Raw genomic sequence first — 22,931 nt, 5'->3', positions numbered from 1 at the left:
CTCTGAGCCACAGTAGCCACACAGCAGAGATGACAGTGTGGCCTCTCCAGTCCTTGAAGGCAGCCTAGTGAAGTCAGGAGACCACTGTCTTTGACCAGAGTGGGTGGAGCCAGGAGATGGCCATGTGAGGGCGGAAGTAGACTGGGATCCTTCTCGCCAGCTTTCTGGGTCCCTCTCTGACAAGAGCAGCTCTGAGTTGCATGCCACAGCCTCTGCAGAAGTGGGAGAAGGCTTACCTGGGAGAAGGGGAAAGGTTATAGAGAAATGTCTGGAGAAGGAAGGGAAAGACGATTTAGGGTTCAGAGTAGTCCATGAGCACAGCACAGATTGGGCATGGGTGCAAACAAACACACAAAACCCACGATATTCTGGGGGTCAGGTTTCAACAGGCTATTCATCTCCTTCAACTGACTGTCCTGCCCCCTTTACAGCTCTCAAAGACTCTTTAGTCTGCCAGAACCATTCCTGCCCTACGAATTACTGCTACAACCATGGCCACTGCTACATCTCTGAGGCTCCAGGCTGCCAGCCCACTTGCACCTGCCCCCCAGCCTTCACTGATACCCGCTGCTTCCTGGCTGGGAACGACTTCACTCCCACCATCTCTAAAGGTATGACTAAATCCTCCTGCCATCCCTACCAGCCTCACATGTCTCTTCTGCCTGGCTGGGAATGTTGGGAAAACCAGTGTCTGAGCCCCAAGTTCCCCAAACACCCAGGTCGGAGCTGAGTTTTCCTCCTGTGGGATGAGTTTGGGCTTGGGGGAGCTAATGAGGGCTGAGAAGTCCCTGGGGTGATGAGTGGTCCTGCTTCTCCCTTTCCAGAGCTTCCCTTGAGGACCATCATGCTCTCGCTCAGGGAAAATGAAACCGCCTCCCACGCTGACGTCAACGCCTCGGTCAGTGTTGCTTGCTGGGCTCCCAGTGGGAAGTGGATCTTGCAAGTTCCCCGTGGGGGCTGTGCTATAATGTGTACATCCTTCAACGATATTAATTTCCCAGAGGAGGGGAGCCTCTTGCCAGAGGCGGGCCAAGAGCCTTGGACATTGGGAAGCCTCAGGATTAGAGACCGTGGCATGTATTAGAATCACCAGCTTGCCCTAAGAAGACTCCAGGGTGACATGTTACCCCAGCCTGTCTTCTGGGTACCCCTCATGATTCACACTTCCTGGCTGCTATACGGAAGAAGTCACCTCCACCCGACTTCCCAAAGGGAACTGCGATAGCATGTCCTTGTTGATAGCTCCACTAAGCAGAGTAAATTAGTGAATGGTGGAAACTAGACTCCTGTACCTAGGGACTCAAATCTCTGCCCAGCTGCTTCCTAGAGCAGGCGTAACAATTGGACAAGCTTATTTATAGCGGCTTTGTGTATAAACGGGGATAGCGTAAAGAGTACCCATCATCAGGCCCTGTCAACACTGAAATGACAAAGCATATAAAACATTTAGAACCAAACCACGACAGACATTCAAAGTGATTATTACTATTGGCACCCTGAGGCTCAACCTCAACCGATCAGATGTGTTGACATCCATCTGCTGCCCTTAACTGAAGGCTCTTTGAAATAAACGGCTCCTGAGTCACCTTGGCATTCCTGGCACCGGGCCGTGCCGGGATCTTAGCTAAACAATTTGTGTTTGGTACATACGAGGGGAGAGGAAGGGCTGGGATCGGAGGCCAAGCAGAGGTGTTTGTTTCAGAGGTTCCCCTGGCGATGCTGGGGGGAAAGCGCCTCATCCCTCACCCACTGAATATTTATTAAGCTAGGACCCAGGCCAGTCTCATGTGAGAAGAGATGGGCTTCAGGGGTCCTAGGCCTTGCATTCAAAGGTGGGTGGGGCCTCTCTGATTCTCATTCAGCCTGTCCTCCCATCCCCCTCTCATTTTCCCCCATTGTAGGTGGCATACAGGCTAGGGACCCTGGACGTGCGGGCTTTTCTCTGGAACAGCCAAGTGGAACTGACGCGGATGTAAGTGAGGCTGTCCCTCCATGACGCCCCTCTCCTCTCCCCTGCTCCTCAGACCCTCACTGTTACCCTCCCCCACAGCTCTCCCTCAGCACAGCCCTCTGACAAGTCAATTCAACACTGGCGGGTCGTCTCCCACTTCCAGTACCGTCCCAGGGGACCTGTCATCCATTTCCTGAACCACCAGCTCATAGACGCTGTGGTGGAGGTCTTCCTCCAACAGGCTCGGAGTGGGCGGCCCAAGAGGAGCAACCCTGAAGCCAGGAGGAACGTCACCTTCTTCCCCATCTCCAGGGCAGATATCCACGATGTGACGGCCCGTGAGTCGCTCGCTCTATCTTGAGGACAATATCGAGACAACTGGGGAAGAGGAGAGAAGTAGCTAGGGGTCCTCACAGACCCGAGGGCCACATCAAGCCCCAGTAGAAAGTATGTGGCCCTACATGCAGGTCTGCAGTTGACGAGGCAGCAGGTTAAGTCAGCTCTGAGGTTTGCAAATCTGAGTGAAATTTATCACTTAGGAAAGGTCCCCATTACATAGCTGGTCATTCGGAGAGTATGAGGTTTGGCTAACTTCTGAGTGTGTGCTCGTCACTACTGGCATTTTCGGACCCTGCAAACTGTCACCCTCTTGGTGACAACCCTTAGGGCTGTACAGTAATTTATTTGCTAAGTGCCCCACTCCGTTACACACTGTTGATTGGATCAACCCTGTAGAACTGAGTACTCGCAGATACAGGTATCTGTGCACCAACCGATTGTTTCTCAGGATAGCATCTGACATTTGACTTCTCAATGAAAAAGACATGAATTAGCTCAGCTGTTTGCTTGTTCTATATACGTCTTTGTCCTGCCTACAGTGAACCTGAGTATGCTGAACTATTACTTCCTGTGTGATGGCTACGAGGGCTACAAGCTGGTCTACAGCCCCCAGAACGGAGTCACCTGTGTGTCCCCATGTAGTGAGGGCTACTGTTACAATGGAGGCCAATGCCAGCACCTACCAAACGGGCCTCAATGCAGGTGGGTAGGGGCCTGGGGCAGGAGAGGATACTACTGGGGAACACAGGCTGGGTGGGGCACAATAGATTCAGGAAGGCACTGTCCTTCCCAATACACGACACTGGGGTGACTCCCTAGTAACTGGGGGACAAGAAGCAGAGGAGGGGGGAGGTGAGAGGAGGCCAGGTGCCGCTCCTCCGCATGGAGACAAAAAAGACATGCATTGCTTCTGAAACCCAGGCTAGTGGCAGAGGGTGCTCCAACCATCCTGGAGATGAGAAACTGCACTGTAGAGCAGCGAGGGTCCAGGGGGAGCCCAGGGGCTTCCCAGGAAGTACTAGAGCCTCCTGAGGATGGATGCCCTCCAACCCTGTAGAAAGGAATCCGCTATTTGGGTCTGGTCCTGGTCCTGCCCCTCTGTAAGAGCGCTCAGTCTGGGAACACCCCTGAAGCTGGATCCTTAGGTTGTTAGCAAACTGAGCATCTCCCCAAGGAGAGAACTGTATTTCTGCAGTGACACAGGGGCTTGCCGCCCAGTGTCCTCTGTTCACTCTTAGTCCAGGACTGGTCGAAAGAGTTGGGCTGAGTGGAGGATGGAGCCCATCCTTTGGGAGAATAAGGGGATGGGTTTGTGACTATATGGGTACCCCACCCTTCTGGGTCATCCAGGTGGGGTAGAATGTGCTATGCACACCTCCCTTCTTTAGCTGGTGACCTCCCTTCTTTAGCTGGTGACCTCCTTCCTTTAGCTGGTGACCTCACTTCTTTAGCTGGTGACCTCACTTCTTTAGCTGGTGACCTCACTTCTTTAGCTGGTGACCTCCTTCCTTTAGCTGGTGACCTCCCTTCTTTAGCTGGTGACCTCCTTCTTTAGCTGGTGACCTCACTTCTTTAGTTGGCCTCGGGCAGACTGGATCCTCATAGCCCCTGCCTTATCCTGGATAATAGCCCTTGGTCCCCTGCATCCTCGCTCATCACACTTCTCTGTCCCCAGCTGTGCGTCCTTCACCATCTATACATCCTGGGGCGAACACTGTGAGCACCTAAGTGTGAAACTTGGAGCCTTCTTCGGGATCCTCTTCGGAGCCTTGGGAGCCCTCCTGCTGCTGGGGATCCTGGCCTTTGCAGCCTTCCACTTCTGCAGCTCCTCTGTGTACAAGTTCTCCTACCCTTTGGCCTCAGAATTGTGAAGCCTGGCTCCAGATGATACCTCAGGACCCACCCGTCGCTCCACCTCTGGTCTAGGGAGACTGGAAAGGGGCTGCTGAACGAAGAGAATTGCGATTCTTCAAGAATGAATAAAGAAATGAAGTCGGACTATACCTTGGCAGTAGACCGGGACACAGGAAAAGGCCATGATGACCAAATATAGAGATGGGTGGATTTTCGCAAAGACATATCTGAAAGAAGGACATTGTTATGTATGAGTATACACACACACACATACACACACACACAAGAGTTAATGGGTGAGTGGTTCTACATTAACCAAAATATTTTTACATATAAAACTGGCTTACTTCTCATTAAAATGTATTTAAATAAAGCCTCCATCTTTTCATGTCTCCAAGCCATGGGTTCTATCATCTCTTCTGGTGGCTGAAGGGCTAGGCACAGTTCGTTCTCCCAATCATCATAAACACAAATGTTAGACAGGTGATACAGGAGTTGGGCGGTGGGTCCCAGCCCTACCACAGTTCCCAGGTACCCCGTGTTGGCTGCATCAGTGGCCACAGCACTGGCTTGGTCCTTGTTTCCCCCTGTCTCACCCCACTTCTACACCTCAGCCAATGCTTTGGGGGCCCTTGTTCCCTAAAGATTTCTGTGCTGGAGCCTTGGTCCTTGGTGCGGTCATGTTGAAGTGGTAAACCTTCAAGAGGCAAGGCCTAGTACAAGGCGGTTAGGTCATGGAAACCACCCTCAGGAAGACGAGTATTTCTCAAGGGATCCCAGTGCCCCTGGGAATGAGATTCTATTACATGAGGCTGGCCTGTGCCCTTGGCCTCTTTTGCATATGGTGGATAGGTCTCTTTTCTGTTTCTCTGCCATCTGACCTAGTCAAGGCGCCCTGACCTAAAGATCAAACAGATGAGGCCAATCAACCTTAGATTTCAACTTCTAAAATTGTGAGCTATATCAGTAAGGGCCACCCATGCCTGTAACTGAATTTGGGAAGCAGATGCAGGAGGATCACTGCAAGATCTGAACAGGGCTTATAGCAAGATCATATCTCCCAAAGGAGGGCCGTTTGCTAACGGATGCAAAGCACCCACACAGCTCGGACTATGTACTCTACAAATGCATATTATTCTTGAATAAGAAAGGGGAGTTGTCAGATTTAGCAAATAAAAAGTGGGGGATGCCTAGTAAAAATTAAATTTCTGACAAACCACCAGCACAATTTATTTTGTAGTACAAGAGTGCTCCAGGAAATATTTAAGACATCCTTTTATTTATTTATTTTTAAATTGTTCATCTGAAGGTGTGACATACTCGATACTCTATACCTTGTCTAGTAACTCTGGTCACTGAAAGACCCCCGGTAGGGACCTTCCCTCAGGTGGAGACCCCGGACCCACAGACCAGGCCGAGACCACGAGTCGGATGCAAACTGCAAGAGGTTTATTAGGTAGACACAGGTACCTGCGGGCAGCAAAGTCTTTCGGAGGACTTGCGCACCTGCAGACTGGGAGGAGAACTTTTTATAGGAAAGAGGGCAGCAAAAAGCAATTTACAGAAGCAGAAGCATGGTTATCGGAATGAGGCGGGGGCATGAATGGTTTTCCTCTCCCAGCATGGATGTCTGGCAGCAGACATCCTGCTCTTATCTTATAGATATCCTACTGTGCAGTCATCTTGCTTTGTAGATGTCCTATCTTATAGATACCCTGTTTTCCTCTCACGAGAGCAGGCTAGCTGCTGATCCTGAGAATCTTTCAAGCAAACAGGACGTTCTCCCAGGGAGCCTGCTGGCTGCGGGTTCTGAGGAGGGGGTCTGTAGGGTCTTTCATTCCCCCCTTCTCTTTTATCATAGAGTTAAATCTTTTACTCTAAGCAGTTAGGGAACCTCGGTTTCTTCTTGTTGTAACATATGACACTGATGGGTCAGCACTAGGGCCTGAATAACTGACAGCCTGTCTTTCATAAACTGGACCAAGCGGTTTAAGATGCAGGGCCCAAACAGGAGTATCAGAAGGAGGACAATCAATCAAGGGACCCGTCAGAGGAGACAATAGAGCCGTAAACCAGGGAGACTTATCAAACCACCCTTCGAACCATCCCTGTTGTGATTCGAGCAGCTTTTTGTGTCTGTCTTTACCTCTCTCTAAGCTTTGTCATAGTGTGGTTCGCATAGAAACAACATTCCTCTTTGAGTGCTGCGCATAACCCTCCCTCTTGTAAAAACAACATGTCTAGCCCCCTCCTGTTTTGTAGGGCTACCTCTGAGAGGGAGGTTAATGACTCTTCAAGTGCACTAACCGATTCTTCCAGCACCTTGATATCAGTATGCATGGCTGCCTGAAGTTGTCTAAATTGGCTGGTCTCCATAATCTAGGACTAAGGGGTTGCATCTACCTCCTGGGGTGGTGCCCTGGACATTGGTAGCGGTAGTGATATCATAGAAGGGGCCACAAGCTCCTCCCCCCCCCCCCCCGCAAGTCCAGGGTCCCCTTCCTGAGTACCCAGGCATGGTTCCTCGTCTGAGCATGATTAGATCCCAGGTGGAGGAGGGTTTCCAGTAAGCCTCCCCCGTCGTTTCGCAACCCCATTGGGCACAGTAACCGTCCCCCGGCCCTCCACGTCCCTTTTGTGTGTTTTGTCCTGGACAAACATAGAAGTCTTTGTTCCTGGTCCCATGTCATCCCCCTCCATTCCCCGGTTGATGACAGTCATATCCCGGGAATGTCACCATCCCCAGTCTTAGTAGGGCCCATATAATGATCCAAGGGCCCCACGGGTAAGCCTTATCTTTAAGGGGTTTTGAGTGCGTTGGGCTCTCCATGCTGGGGTTGCAGCGGGCTCCATTTTGTCAGCTGTATGGGCGGCCTTAACGTGTGAGGCGTGGATCCAGGCTGCGATGCCGTCAACCTTTAGTGCCATTGGGGGTCAGAAGGGCAGTGTAAGGGCCTTTCCACCGAGGTTCCAAGTTTTAGGTCTGGTGTCTGCGGACCCAAACAGTATCTCCTATCTGGAAGGGATGCGGTTCCACTGGCTGGTTCAGTTGGTCTCGGTAAGCAGCAGCGAGTGGCTTCCAAACCTCTCTCTGCACAATCTGTAGACACCTGTAAATGAGCCTCCATAAAAGGACTGTTAGCAAAATCGGCAATGTTTGAATTAAAGAAATTTATAAATGGGGGAGGAGCCCCATATAGGATTTCAAAAGGAGTCAGTCCATGAGGCCCCAGGGTGTTGCGGGTCCTGTACAGGGCCAGTGGTAAGAGGAGCACCCAGTCTCTAGTGCCAGTTGCAAGCGTTAATTTGGATAAGGTCTCCTTAATTGTTCTATTCATGCGTTCTACCTGTCCTGAACTTTGGGGTCTATACGCACAATGTAATTTCCATTCGACCCCTAGGAGTTTGGCCACCTACTGACTTACCTGGGAGACGAAGGCGGGCCCGTTATCGGTGCCTAAGACTTGAGGCATTCCGTACCTGGGAAATATTTCTTCCAAGAGCTTTTTGGTCACCACCTTTGAGGTTTCGTTTTTGGTGGGAAAGGCTTCTATCCATCCTGAAAAAGTGTCTATGAACACCAAGAGGTATCTGTACCCCTAGAGACCTGGCTTAACCTCCATAAAGTCGATCTCCCAATGTACTCCAGGACGATGTCTCTGTGCCCGAACTCCTGGACCAAGCTTGGTTCTGCCTGCATTTACCTGAGCGCAGGCTTGGCATTCATCAGTCACTTTTTGCAGGGCTCCGTCCCTGTTCAGGAGGTATTGGCCTGACTCCTGTCTGTCCAACAAGGTTTTCATCTTCTTTGGCCCCAAATGAGTCAATTTATGCAAGTAGTCTATTATTTTATAAGTATGTTTTGTTGGCATATCAATCTTTTCCTTGAAAACCCAATGTTGCTTTTCGGGGTCATATGTGGCCCCCATTTTCTTTAGGAGATCAATGTCCTCTTTACTATAGGGTAGCAAACTGGAGGCTTGGGCCTCTTCCGGGTTCGTCAAGGGGAGAGCTTGGGAGGTCTTGGTTGATTTTATAGCAATCTCTCGGGCAGCGTTATCTGCCAGCCTATTTCCCTTTGCCTCAGGGCTATGGCCTTTTTGATGCCCAGGGCAGTGCATAATACTTAATTTTGGGGGCAAAAATAAGGCTTTCAGGAGTGCCAGTATCTCAAGTTTGTTTTTAATTTCCTTTCCTTCTGAGGTCAGCAGCCCTCGTCTTCAATAAATTTCCCCATGTATGTGAGCCGTGGCGAATGCATAGCAGCTATCCGTATAAACATTCAGTCTCTTACCTTCTGCCATCCGGAGTGCCTAGGTCAGAGCGATGAGTTCAGCCCTCTGGGCGGAGGTGCCTGCTGGTAGGGCTTCTGCCCAAACTACCTCAGTCTCCGTTGTCATTGCTGCCCCCGCTTTTCGTTTCCCATTTGCCAGGAAACTGCTGCCATCCGTATACCAAGTATAGTCAGCATCTCGGAGGGGTTGATTCGTCGGGTCCAGTCTGGTCCCGTGTGTTCCGGGTCCTCCGGCAGGGGGAGCAAGGTCGCGTGATTAAGAGCGACCACAGGTCCGAATTGCACCCGGTCCGCATTCAGGAGCAGGGCTTGGTAGTAAGTCATGCGGGCATTGGAGAGCCAGCGGTCTGGAGGCTGCTTGACCAAGGCTTTCACCGCATGGGGTGCCAGGATAGTCAGTGGCTGGCCCAGGGTTAGTTTACCCACGTCTTTAGTGAGGACTGCAATAGCTGCTACCATTTGCAGACAGGGCGGCCACCCTGAAGAAACTGGGTCGAGTTTCTTTGAGAGATAAGCTACAGGACGCCTCCAAGGGCCCAGTTTTTGAGTTAGGACCTCTTTGGCGTAACCCTGTCTCTCATCCACGAATAAATCAAAAGGTTTGGTAATGTCAGGGAGGCCTAAAGCAGGGGAGACTAATAAGGCTTTCTTAATGTTTTTGAAAGCCCTCTGCTGTTCCTCTCCCCAGTCAAACATTGTCCCCTGTTTAGTTAGAGGATACAAGGGTGCAGCCATCTCGGCAAACCCTGGGATCCAGAGGCGGCAGAATCCCGCTGTTCCCAGAAACTCTCGCAGCTGGCGGGGGTTCCGGGGGCAGGGATGTTAGTGATAGTTTGTTTGCGCACCTCGGTCAGCCATCTCTGTCCATCTTTTAATTGATAACCTAGGTAAATGACTTGCTTCTGGCACATCTGAGCCTTCCTGGCTGATGCCCGATATCCTAATTGTCCCAATGTCTGTAGGAGGGACTTTGTGCCCTCCTGACATTCTTTCTCCGAAGTGGCCACCAGAAGGAGGTCATCAACGTATTGGAGCAATGTCAGGGTGGGGTACTGGACCCGAAAGTCTGCCAGGTCCCGGTGCAGAGCCTCATCAAAGAGGGTCGGGCTGTTCTTGAATCCCTGGGGGAGCCTAGTCCAGGTCAATTGACCCGAAAGACCAAGATCTGGGTCCTTCCATTCAAAGGCAAAAAGGGGCTGGCTCTCCGGATGCAGCCGCAAGCAGAAGAAGGCATCCTTTAAGTCTAATACGGTATACCAAACGTGGGATGGTGGCAGAGTGCTCAATAAGTTATAGGGGTTGGGGACCGTGGGGTGCATGTCCTCCACCCTTTTGTTGACCTCCCTCAAATCCTGCACTGGCCGGTAGTCCCCAGTCCCTGGTTTCTTTACTGGTAAAAGGGGGGGGGGGTATTCCATGGTGACCGGCAGGGGATGAGGATGCCCTGGTCCAAGAGCCTCTTTTTTTTTTTTCTTTTTTTTTTTGCAATAGGCACATTGGTCCCTGTCCATTTTGGCCCTGAGTCGTCCTCCCTTCCTGCCTCCCTCTCTATACTGTCCCTGAACCATGGTGGCCAACACACTAGTCAATTCCTTATTTCTCTTTTTGTCTCTTTCATCCTCCCGATCTTTCATTCTCTGCCATAATCTTTCCTCTCTTTCTTCTGGAGTCTCTCTCTTATTGAAAATTTTCTCTGCCTCTTTTAGTAAGTCTTGTAAAGTATATCCCTGGAGACCCTCAAGTCTCTGCACTTTGCTTCTAATATCTGGACTAGACTGCCAAATGAAAGACATGGATACACTTGTAGCTTGCCCTGGATCTTCAGGGTCATAGGGGGTATACATCCTATAAGCATCCTTGAGCCTCTCTAAGAAGGCTGCGGGCGTCTCTTCATTTCCCTGTATTACTTGCTTAACCTGGGCCAAATTGGTGGGGCGGCGTGCCACCCCTCGGAGACCCGCTATAAGCAGCTGGCGATAGAGGCGTAGGTGTCCCCTACCTGCAGCTGTGGTGAAGTCCCAATCAGGTCGCATCAGGGGGAAGGCCTCGTCAATTTCGTTAGGCAAAAGGGTTGGGCGACCGTTGTCGCCTGGAACGTTTCTCCGAGCCTCCAAAAAGACTCTTTGCTCTTCCTCTGAGGTCAGCAGGGCTTGCAAGAGTTGCTGGCAATCCTCCCGGGTGGGCTGGTGGGCGACTGGAATGGACTCCATTAGATTAGTCAGCGCCACTGGGTTTTTGGAAAGGGAAGGGTTATGCTGTTTCCAGTTATAGAGATCAGAAGCTGAGAATGGTACTGTTGCTGCCCATTCGGACCCTCCCGGAGGGGAAGGGCGTGGGAGGTGGAATCAGGCGGCGGCTCGCGTCTGTCCCTCTGTTGGCCAGCCATAGGTGAGAGGGCCGGGGATTCTTGTGGGGGCCCCTCGGCCATCGCCGCTTCAGGTCCCTCTGGGCTATCTGATCCTGCATATGGAGGAGGCTCAACATTTTACAGGGTGTGTCAAACTTTTCCAACTTCTATAAGCAGTTACAAATATCATCAGGTCAATTCCAGTAAGAGTACAATGACAGACATTGTTGTTATTAAATACCATCAGTTCCAGTCTCTGAGAAACAGTTAAAACCCCAATTTTCCCCCCTTCTTAAGTGAAGAGGGGTTGTTAACGATTGTCCCATGGTACCAGATTTAGACTCGAGCACAAACAGATATACAAAAACAAAGAACATATTTAAACACAAAAATCCAACAATTAGACACAAACAATATGGACGTGCAGCACGGCTTCGGCGCAAAACCGAAAGCAAAAATTCAGACAGAGACTGTGAAAAATCAGGCTCCGGCCACCTTTGGAATGTGGCCCGCCAGACGAGCGCCGAAAAAGCTGCCATCTAATTTCGGGCTCCAGATTCAGACCCAAGTCAGCAAAGCAAGACTTTGGGTCTGATACAGATTGAGCTCCGGAAAAGCTGCCACCTAATTCCGGGCTCCAGACACCCTTGGAACGTCTTCCAGGGCTGCGGGGTGGAAGTCCGAGCTCGTCAGCTCCTTCCTGGGCCCGCCAGATACAGAGCACCCACATCTGAGTGTACAGACTTAACAAAGCACATAAACGACGCAGACACAGACTAACAAATCGGTGCTGGCCAGCTTACCTCCCGATGGTGGGTCGGTGGTCCCTGGGTGGGGGCCTCGATTCCCGGCCCATGCACCAAATGAAAGACCCCCGGTAGGGACCTTCCCTCAGGTGGAGACCCCGGACCCACAGACCAGGCCGAGACCACGAGTCGGATGCAAACTGCAAGAGGTTTATTAGGTAGACACAGGTACCTGCGGGTGGCAAAGTCTTTCGGAGGACTTGCGCACCTGCAGACTGGGAGGAGAACTTTTTATAGGAAAGAGGGCAGCAAAAAGCAATTTACAGAAGCAGAAGCGTGGTTATCGGAATGAGGCGGGGGGCATGAATGGTTTTCCTCTCCCAGCATGGATGTCTGGCAGCAGACATCCTGCTCTTATCTTATAGATATCCTACTGTGCAGTCATCTTGCTTTGTAGATGTCCTATCTTATAGATACCCTGTTTTCCTCTCACGAGAGCAGGCTAGCTGCTGATCTTGAGAATCTTTCAAGCAAACAGGACGTTCTCCCGGGGAGCCTGCTGGCTGCGGGTTCTGAGGAGGGGCTCTGTAGGGTCTTTCAGTCACAATGCTGAGGACACAGAATGGGGCACTGACAGGGAAAGGAGGTTGTCCCCTAGGGACACCATGCTGCGTCTGGCAGAGAGCTACCTTCCAGAAAGGCAGAGCTAGATCAAGGGCACTACTGCAAGTTCTCACGAGTTTACTCCTGGCTCTTTGGTTTGGATTCTGTCACTTCGGCATCTGGGATAGAAGAGGACTCGTCCATCTTCAGGGAGCTAGGCCTAGCTGAGAAGAGGAAGAGGCACACTCTAGTCCTAGGCCGCAGAGACATCCTGAGGGGCCGCTGCAGGACAAAGAGACCACAAATACCCATGTCCTTGCTCATTCTTCTCTGCTCTAAAGGAACCTTCCAGAAATCTCCTGTGGGCCTGATGTAAGGAGCTAGACGGCCAGAATGACAGACAGCAGCTGGCTGTCCTGATCCACCACTCTAAACTCTTGATACTAGAAAGCGGTCCACTCACTCACGCACCCATGAGTGGGCACTGCTTCACACAGCGTGGTGGCCAGCCCTCTCTCAAGGGACAAAAGGAGAACTAGATGAACAGGCTTTGGGTGACCTTGTCAGGAAAGTGCCCATTGTGCCGTCTCTTCATGCTTTAGGGTCTCAGAGGTCATACCTAGTCACAGTTGACAAGGCAGGTGGTCTTGTTTAGGTCTGCACATACTTTCCCCTTTAGGAAACGTGTGGGGGTGGGGGTGGGGGTGTGTGTGTGTGCCCAAGTGTGTGTGCCTGTGAAGGACATTAGGAGGCCTACTCCATCACTCTGTGATTAATCTGACACAGAATTTTTCAGCAAACCTGGAGACTGATATTTTGTCTAGATTGACTGATCCACAAGCCCCAGTGACCCTCCTGTCTCTGTCCCATCCCCAGCAATGCTGCAGTTGTTGGCTTTGCATATTGCTGTGGGACAATTGTCTGTGCCCTGTCACTTGTATTTTAATAAAATATTGATTGTCCAGTAGCCAGGCAGGAAGTATAGTCAGGGCAACCAGGCAGGAAGTAGAGGTGGGGAGATGAGAACAGGAGAATTCTGGGAAGAAGAAAGCTCAGTCGGCAGTCATCACCCAGACACAGAGGAAGCTGGACACAGAACAAGCAAGATGTGACTGCCTCACTGATAAGAGGTACCAATCCACGTGGATAACACAGACAAGAATAATGGGAATGTAGACCTCTGTGTATTTCTTTGGGACTTGGTAGGACAGAAAACTCGGTCAACAACATGTTGCCCTGTCTGGCTTTTCATGTGAATGCTGAGGATCTGAGTTCAGGTCATCATGTCTCTGAAGCCAGCTCTCTTACCAACCCAGCCATCTGCCCATCTGATGTTTTTACCTCATCTACACACACCTTCAGAATCTTAATACCTAGAGAATTTCTCCATGTTCTTCTGCTTCTTGATGATTTGGTGACATTATTACTGCTAACCTTGATCCTCTCTTCCTTCTCCACACAATTATAATTAGACTCTAGAATTTCCAAATATTTCCAATTGATCTGTCCTATATTATAATTTTTCTGATTGACAGTAGTAATCATCAACAACATTGTGTGTACAAGCCCTTACATAAATGCAATTAATATGAAATTGTCCTCTGGCGTAGGTGTCACCAACTTAAAAAAGTGCAAAGTAAGAGAAGAAAAAAGACTCAGTGGGAAGGGCTCCCTTAACAGTGACACTGTGGTCAAGTAAGCTCTGCTTTCCTGCTATGCCTTGTCACAGCACAGTTTGTGATCACATTATCCGCTGCACAGCTGGTGATCAATCACATCATTGGTTGCACAGCAGGTGATTACATCACCAGTCGCACAGCTGGTGATCACACCATCTGTCCCACAGCTGGTGATCGCATCATTGATCACACAGCTGGTGATCACATCATCGGTCACACAGCTCGTGATTACATCATCAATTGCACAGCCGGTGATTACATGGGTCAGTTGATGGCTTGTTTGACTGCACTGCTGAGAGATCTTTCCTTAGCTTTCAGAGCCCACTGCCTTCTTTCAGGGGCATCTGCACATGTAGCCGGCCTTTGCCACTGTTCTTTTGCTGTGATGAAACACCGTGACTGGGGCAACTTAGAAAAGAAAGCATTTAATTGGGGTCTGGTTAGAATTTCAGAGGGTGAGCCATGGCCATCATAGCAGGAAGCATGGCAGCAAGCAGGTAGGCATGGAGCTGGGGCAGGAGCTGAGAGCTCACTTCTCATCCAGAGAGCTCTAAACTGGGCCTGGCATGGGCTTTTGAAACTCAAAGCCTGCCCGCCCCCAGTGACACACCTTCTCTTCCAAGGCCTAGAAACATTTGAGTGCTCCTCTAAGTGGGGCTCTGTGCTCAGTTTGGTTCACCAGTATTTTATTGAGTATTTTTGCATCAATGTTCATGAGTGAGATTGGTCTGTAATTCTATTTATTAGTAATGTCTTTGTGTGGTTTGGGCATCGGGTAATTGTAGCCTCATAAAAAGTTTGCCAATGTCCCTTCCGTTTCTATTGTGTGGAACAGTTTGAGGAGTATTGGTATTAGTTCTTCTTTGAAAATCTTGTAGAATTCTGAGCTGAAACCATCTGACCCTGGGCTTTTCTTGGTTGGGAGATAACTGCTTCTATTTCTTTAGAAGTTATAGGTCTGTTTAGTTTGCTTACCTGGTCTTGATTTAATTTTGTAAGTTATATTTATCAGAAAATTGTCCATTTCCTTTAAGTTTTCCAATTTTGTGGAGTATAGGTTTTCAAAATATGGATTTCCTCCATGTCTGTTGTTATGTCACCCTTTTTGTTTTTGATTTTGATAATTTGGATATTCTCTCTCTTTGCCTTTTAGTTAGTTTGGATAAAGTTTTGTCTATTGTGTTGATTTTCTCGAAGAACCAACTCTTTGTCTCATTGGTTCTTTGTGTTGTTTTCTTTGTTTCTATTTTGTTGATTTTAGTTCTCACTTTGATTATATCCTGCCACCTAGTTCTCCTGGGTGAGTTTGCTTCTTTTTGTTCTAGAGTTTTCAGTTGTTCTGTTAACTCACTAGTGTGAGATTTTTTTTCCAGCTTCTTTATGTAGGCATTTAGTGCTATGAACTTTCCTCTTAACACTGTTTTCATTGTGTCCCATAAATTTGGGTAAGTTGTATTGTTATTTTCACTGAATTTTAGGAAGTCTTTAATTTCTTCCTCTATTTCCTCCTTGACCTATTGATGATTCAGGTGAGCACTGTTTAATTTCCATGTGTTTGTGGGCTTTCTGGAATTAGTGTTGTTGTTGAATTCAAATTTTAAGCCATGGTGATCAGATAAAATACATATGGTTATTCTAATTTTTTTTTTGTATCTGTTGAGGTTTGCTTTGTTACCTCGTATGTGGTCAGTTTTTGAGAGTATTCCATGAGGTGCTGAGAAAAAGGTATATATATATATATATATATATATATATATATATATATATTTTGCAGTGAGAAGAATGTATTGTTATTAGCATAAACAATACAAATATTTTAATTTTCAAATAGTGAACTATAGAAGATCAAGTAGTAACTACTGATTTATAAAAAGTCATTATTAGCATTTAGAAATGAGAAGTTACAGGTGATTATTATTCCACACGGATGCTGGGAACCAAACTCAGTCCTCTGCAAGAGAACCACACTGATTCTTAAGCACAGAGACATAGCTCCAACTCTATAAATGACATTTCTTTGCTAATGTTACACAACTGCCCAACAATGATCATATAGTGGATGATATCTACAGGACCATTTGTTCAGTAGTTAGTTGAACTGATTTCTCTGATGTGAAATCATTTTGTTTGAATTCTTTCCTTTTTAATCCAAACTAGGAATGTGTAACTTTTCTCCTAAAAGGTAAATTTTTTCTCTTCTTTCCTTTCTTTCCTTTTTTACAAATTGCATTCTCTGATTTTCTTGTCAGCTTGCTTTAAAGATATCCACGTGTTCAATATGGTCGCTCGAAGTTTGGCCCACACCAAATGATTGTTTAGCCCAAATATCTGAGCAGCAAACTGGGCGGATCCTTCTGGAGAGAGTATAGTTGAACAGCCAAGACCACTGGGCAATCGAAGAGATGACCACACATCCCGAGCACCCCAGTCTGGTGTGATGGGAGGACAGCTGATAACTGGATATGCGGTTTTACCATTGCTTCTGCCTGCCACTGCGACAAATACAGTAGGTATGCCACCCCCTTCATACTCTGCTTTAATCCTCAACGTCTCATCTGCTCCTTTATGGGCAGATGTCACTCGGAGTTCACATGGAATCCCAAAGTTTCCACAAGCCTTCTTAATTTTCTCACAGTGACCAAGGTCAGAAGCTGAACCCATCAGCACTACAACCCTGCACTGTCTGACTTCAGAAGCAACTCCACTCGATCTGCAACCCACTCAAAGTTTTTCTTTACCATCTGGAGTCCTTCCGGAGTTACTTCCTTGAGGTCACGGTAAGACTGTTTGTCTTTCTGCTGGCTCTGATCTCCCGATGGCCAGAGTCTCCAAGAATCATTATCAATTACATCAGCAAGAACAATCTCTTTGGTAGTTACATCAACACCAAATTCAATCTTCATATCAACCAGCGTGCAGTTCTGGGGCAGCCAGGCTTTCTCCAGTATTTCAAAAATAGCTTGTGTAGCATGACTCATGATGTCCACTTCAGTCTGGCCTATAGCAAGTCTAGCAAAACAAAACTGTGCAGCAATGAGTTGCTCTTCAGACCACTGTGGATCATTATTGGCATCATCCTTGAAGAACATCTCCACTTTTGGTGGGTAAAACCCACCCCTCTTTTACACCAGGGTTCTTTTTGAGAAAAGATCCAGTTGCTATTCTTCGGCACACCCATTCAATTGGAATCATTTCACATTGGGGTGCAATGAAAGCAGTCTCCCCACATTTCTTGTTGAAAGCAGTCTTGATACCGGCATCCTGTAACAGCTGAAAAATACAGCTGGTGATCTTATTGGAGATTGCAGCTTTGCCTTCCAGGTGGTTCTTTCCGGCTGCATTTCCCGCTGTAATCTGGTCCTTGAACTGCAGGAGGACTCTTCCTGGACTATCTAACAATTCATAGACTTCTTTTGTCTTACCCTCATAGAGTTTTCTCCCAATGTTCAGTACCTCAACTGTCGCCATGATCCTAGGTGGGATGAAGGTGTAAGACGGCATGGGAAAGTGAAGCAAAAGGTATATTCTTTCATGTTTGGATGGAATGTTCTATAGATGTCTGTTAAGTCCTTTTGAGTCATAACATCTGTTAGTTCCCTTTTTTCTCTGTTAATTTTCTGTCTTGCAGACCTGTCCAGTGGTCAGAGTGGAGTGTTGAAGTCTCCCACTATTACTGTTTGGTTATTTGTGGTTTAAGCTGTAGAAGTGTTTCTTTGACTTATGAGGGTGCCCTTGTATTTGGGGCATAGATGTTCAGTATTGAAATTTCCTCTTGATGAATTTTTCCTGTGACTAATATGAAATATCCTTCTTTGTCTCTTTTGATTGATTTTAGTTTGAAGTCTATTTTGTTAAATATTAGGATACCAGCTTGTTTCTTAGGTCCATTTGATTGGAAATTTTTTTCTCAACCCTTTACTCTGAGGCAATGTCTCACTTTGAGGTTGAGATGTGTTTCTTGTATGCAGCAGAAGGATGGATTCTGTTTTTGTATCCAATCTGTTAGCCTGTGTCTTTTTATAGATGAGTTGAGTTTATTTATATCAAGGGATATTAATAACCAGTGATTGCTAGCTCTTGTTATTTTGTGTGTTTTCCCCTTCTTCAGGATTTGCTACTGTGGGATCATCTATTGTCTATGTTTTTGTGGGTGCAGCCAACTTCCTTGGGTTGGAATTTTCCTTCTATTACTTTGCATAAGGCTGGGTTTGTGACTAGGTATTGATTAAATCTGGTTCTGTCGTGGAATGTTGGGGACCCTTCCCCAACTACCTTGGTTATGGATGACCCTGGGTAGTGCCGCAGAAATCAGGACACAGGGAATGCAGAGTAGGAGATACAATTGCATACTTTATTGCAAAGCCAGTGCTCTTTTATAATACTCAAATCACAATACAAGCTAGGTTCTCGTAATACTTGGAAATAGTTATATAAACTAATCACTTTGTTACAAATTATTTCAAGAGCTTTGTGCCTTTGTTAATCTAAACAAAAAGCTTATTGTTATGGGAATAACTTTTGCTGTAATATAATATGTAGAAACACTTCACCAGGAGACAAACCACAACCTAATTGTAGCCTTTGAACTACAGCGCACATCTGTGTACTCAAGGACTGATTGTTGGCAGGGCACTCTACTGATAGAGGAGGTTTGCTTCCTCCTTACTTGGCCTGCCAAGCATGTCAGCAAAAATGTTACTTCAAGCCACCCTGCACAGTTTCTATGCAGTTCAAAGCTAGCCCTCCACAATGGAATATCTTGTTTTGTCTGTCTATGGTGATTAAAAGTTTTGCTAGGTATAGTAGTCTGGGCTGGCATCCGTGGTCTCTTAATGTCTGCATAACGCTTGACCAGGACCTTCTGGCTTTTATTTTTTCTATTGAGAAGTCAGGTGTAATTTTGATAGGTCTACCTTTATATGTTACTTAGCCATTTTCCTTTGCAGCTCTTAACATTCTTTCTTTATTCTGTATGTTTAGTATTTTGATTATTATGTGGCAAGGGAACTTTTTTTTTTTTTGATCCAGTCTATTTGGTGTTCTGTAAGCTTCTTATATCTTCATATGCTTATCTTTCTTTAGGTTCAGAAAGTTTTCTTCTATGATTTTGTTGAATATATTTTCTGTGCTTCTTTTCCTTCTTCTATCCCTATTATTCCTAGATTTGGTCTTTTCACGGTGTCCCATATTTCCTGTATATTTTGTGTTAAGTTTTTGTTAGATTTAATATTTTCTTTGACCCATGAGTCTATTTTCTTTCTTGTATCTTTAGCGCCTGAGATTTTCTCTTCCATCTATTGTATTCTGCTCTTTGTGGTTATATGGTTTGTGGTTTTCTCATAATTTCTACTTCTATAATTGCCTTGGTTTATGTTTTCTTTATTGTCTCTATTTTTGTTTTCATGTCTTGAATAGTTTCTTTCATCTGTTTGAGTGCTTTTTCTTGATTTTCTTTAAGGGATTTGTTGATTTCTTCCAATTTTTTGTTTGTCTTTTTCTCCATTTCTTTGAGGGAATTTTTTATTTTCTCTTTAAGGGCCTCAAATATTCTCCTAAAGTTATTTTTAGGTCATTTTTCTTCTGCCTCATCTATATTTGGTTGTTCAAGTCTTGTTGTTGTGGGGCCACTAGTGTTGTTGGTATCATGTTGCTCTTTGTGGTGTTGAGTGTGTTTTTACGTTGTCTACCCATCTTTTCCTCTGGTTGGTGTAGTTGGGGTTGTGTCTCTCATGATCAATCTTCCAGGTGCCAGTGGATCCAAGGCTCTTATGGTTGCTCCTCATGGTGCACCCAGTGACTCTGGAGGTCACTAGATGTTCCTGGAGGTCACTCAGCACTCCCAGGGGTTGCTCTGCAATCCCGGGCATCATTTGGGCCTGCTCCCTCAGCGGTTGCACACTTGTACCTGCTTCTGTGGAGGTTGTTGCCTCTGGCCTGCTCTGGTGGAAGTCACTAGCTCAGGCCTGCTCCTGTGGAGGTCATCGGCTCATGCCTGTTCCTATGGAGGGTGCTGCCTCAGGCCTGCTCCAGCAGAGATTGCTGGCTTGGGCCTGCTCCCCTGGAGGTTGCTGCCTCGGGGCCTGCTCTGGCCGCAGTGCATGCTCTGAGTCATCTCTCCTGTCCTGAGTTATTTTATTTTTAGTTGCATGTGTCTGTGGTGAGGTATATGCATATGAGTGCAGTGCTCATTGAGGCCACAAGAGGGCATCAGATCCCAGAGCTATCTGACATGGGTGCTGAGAACCAAACTCTAATCCTTAGCAAGAGCAGCAGGTACTCTTAACTGGTGAGTCATCACTCCAGCCAGGTATTTCTACAGAATGAATAATATTGTGTTTAACATCTACTGCATCTAACTAAACTGTCTTTGAGTTTTGTTTAGATTTCTTTTTGTTGGCAGTTATAACAGTTCTATATAGATTTTTCATTATTTTCTTGAAATAAGCTAGGAATGAAATCTCCAGGTTGAAGGGATGTGGGTTTTTTTTGTTGTTGTTTTTGTTTTGTTGTTTGTTGTTGTTGTTGTTGTTGTTTTGGTTTTTTGAGACGGCGTTCTTCTGTAGCTTTGGGGCCTTTCCTGGATCTAGTTCTTGTAGGCCAGGCTGGCCTGGAATTCACAGAGATCCACCTGCCTCTGCCTCCCAAGTGCTGGGATTAAAGGTGTACATCACCACCACCCGGCCCAGGATGTGCATTTGCAAGGTTTTAAATTGTCAAATAGTTGCATTTGCCTTCAAAATCCTGTACGAGCTTCATCCACGATAAAAAATATTTAATATTTTCTACTCACTTATTAGTATTGAAAATTTTATAAATCTTTTTTAAAAATTACAAATCTCTACCTACCTACCTGAAACACAATAAACTATACCTAACTGTATTAATTTTCTCATCTTTGGCATCAGAGTCAAACTTTCTTTTTCATGGGAAGGCATTCTCATTCTTCCTTCTACGGATTACCCCTCTCTGCTGTGTGTCCATCTGACTGCTAGCCTGCTTCTCTCTCTGTTGTCCTATAGGAACTCTCCTTACAGCAAGGACCTGCTGTTCTGGCTGAATGTGATGTAAATAATGGCTTCCTAGTCTTTTATCTTTGTTGAGTCTAAACATCCCCTACGAGCTTTACTCTCTGTGGTAGGAGACATTTTTAAAAATCACTTTGTTTCTTGCCAACCCTAAAATGGCTCCCTTAGTTAAGATATCTTCTTCCCTGCTCCCATATCCACTCCTCCTCCATCTCAACCATCCCATTCCTGCCAAGCTCTCCCCAATCCTCCCCTTCTCCCTTCTCTCTTCTCTCTCCCCATCTCCCCTTCCCCCACAACCCCCACCCCCACCCCGTGCTCCCAACTTTTGCCTGGCGATCTTGTCTACTTTGTTAACTCTGGTTATTTTTTCTGGTGTGGACTCTCTGAATGTGGCTGACAATGAGGGTGGACTGAGAAGCCAATGATAATGACACCTGGTTTTGATTCTACTGTATGTACTGGCTTTTTGGGAGCCTAGTCTGTTTGGATGCTCACCTTCCTAGACCTGGATGGAAGGGGGAGGGCCTTGGACTTCCCACAGGGCAGGGAACCCTGACTTCTCTTTGGACTGGAGAACAAGGGGGAAGGAGAGTGGTGGGAGGGGGAGGGAAATGGGAGGATGGGAGGAGGCGGAAATTTTTAATAAATAAATAAATAAATAAATAAATCACATTGTTTACTTTGTGTACAGGAAGGGGAGGCAGTCGGAGACACCGTGAGGAACTTGGTTCTTTACTTCCGACACTGTGAGGAAGCTGGGTCTCTATTTCCATAATGTGTGTCCTGGGAATCAAACTCGGGTCCTTAGGGTTGGCAGCTGGCACCTTTACCCCGTGAGCATCTTCCTAGTTCCATATGTCTCTGAATCCACCTCAGCACACAGTACAGTCTCGCTTCTGTTTCAGGGACTCACCAAACACACTGGGGTAAGAGTTGGAATTATTTCCCGCCCCACTCTGAGAACACAGAGTGTCACTCTGAGAACACACACCCCTTTTATCTAGAGCAGCTGGTGGTTGGTTTCAAAATCTATTTAACATATCGACGGAACAACTTATGTAGTCATTTCAATGCTAGAGATTAGGCCCTGCCCTTTGCTCACACTGAGAATGTGCTCCGAGACTGAGCTGTAACCCTGGCACATGAAGGACTGACTACATGCAAGGTGCTAGGCACGCTACAAAGAGCAAAAAGATTTCATTATAGTTCGAGGATGCAGGTGATAAAAACAAATAGAAGAAATGCATAATACCCCAGGTATATCAAGGCAGAGTGGCAATCAGCACGAAGGGTGAGAAGGGGATTGTGGGTAGAGTACACTGAGGAGCAGCTGAGCAGGTAGAGAGGGAGGAGGTGCTGAGCAGATGTCTGCAGAAAAGGCCTTTGAAAAGCAGGCTGAACGGTGCATACAAAAGTCCACAGACCCGAGCAAGCCCAGCACAGATATAGATAAGGATCAGCCGAGCAGTCAGGCAGCATGCAGAGGGCAGCCCAGAGAGCTGGGTGCACAGACACCCATCGTTCACGGTCTACAGGCTGTTGCCCAAATTTGGCTTTTCCTGTGAGTGAAACGGAAACAGAAGCGTATGAAGCAGAGGCCTGTCGTGCGTCATGAAAAGACGTCTCCAGCTGGTGTCTGGGGACAGGACTGGGTGTTCAGGTGGGCGCAGGTACAAAGAGAGAGGCTGGAGTACTACAGGTGAGAGATGGTGGCATCTCAGACCACCTGGGCGATGGCAGCAGAGATGGTGAGTTGGGGGGAGGGGTTCTGGGGTGCTGGTCATCATTCGAGGAAGAGAAGCCAGTTGAGTTTTCTACTATAAAATGTGAGCGGGAAAGGAGAAGGATTAGTGGTTCTGAAAATTTGGGCTGGAGCAGCTGAAGGGTGCAAGCGGAATGAACGGAGTTGAGGGAAATTGAGGATGACGCAGCCAAGTGGGATTATAAGCTTCAAATCTGGGAGCATTGAGTGTGCAGTGACTCCTCAAACATTGGGCAACTGGACACTGGCTGCATGGAAGAGCTGGTATTTCAGGGTTTTTCCTTCTCCTCCGCCTATTCCGACTTTACTCTTTCTGGTTCCTTTTTGG

General features: G+C 47.2%; 1 protein-coding gene and 1 pseudogene across 1 annotated transcript; both read right to left on the bottom strand.

The window, feature by feature from the left end:
• Nucleotides 1-6,892: 6,892 nt before the first annotated feature.
• On the bottom strand, nucleotides 6,893-11,279 carry LOC130871284 (uncharacterized; annotated as a pseudogene).
• A 4,321-nt stretch (nucleotides 11,280-15,600) lies between these two features.
• LOC130871772 (bifunctional phosphoribosylaminoimidazole carboxylase/phosphoribosylaminoimidazole succinocarboxamide synthetase-like) lies at nucleotides 15,601-17,306 on the bottom strand. The gene is given in 3 exon segments (XM_057765374.1): nucleotides 15,601-16,494; nucleotides 16,497-16,924; nucleotides 16,926-17,306. Coding segments are annotated over 3 exon segments (1,248 nt in total). The 5' UTR covers nucleotides 17,282-17,306; the 3' UTR covers nucleotides 15,601-16,030.
• Between the last annotated feature and the right edge of the window lie 5,625 nt (nucleotides 17,307-22,931).

Source organism: Chionomys nivalis, chromosome 3 (genome assembly GCF_950005125.1).
Source record: "Chionomys nivalis chromosome 3, mChiNiv1.1, whole genome shotgun sequence".
In the NCBI taxonomy this organism is placed as follows: domain Eukaryota; kingdom Metazoa; phylum Chordata; class Mammalia; order Rodentia; family Cricetidae; genus Chionomys; species Chionomys nivalis.
Note: the sequence above shows the minus strand (reverse complement) of the source record. Positions and strands in the feature narration are given on the sequence as shown.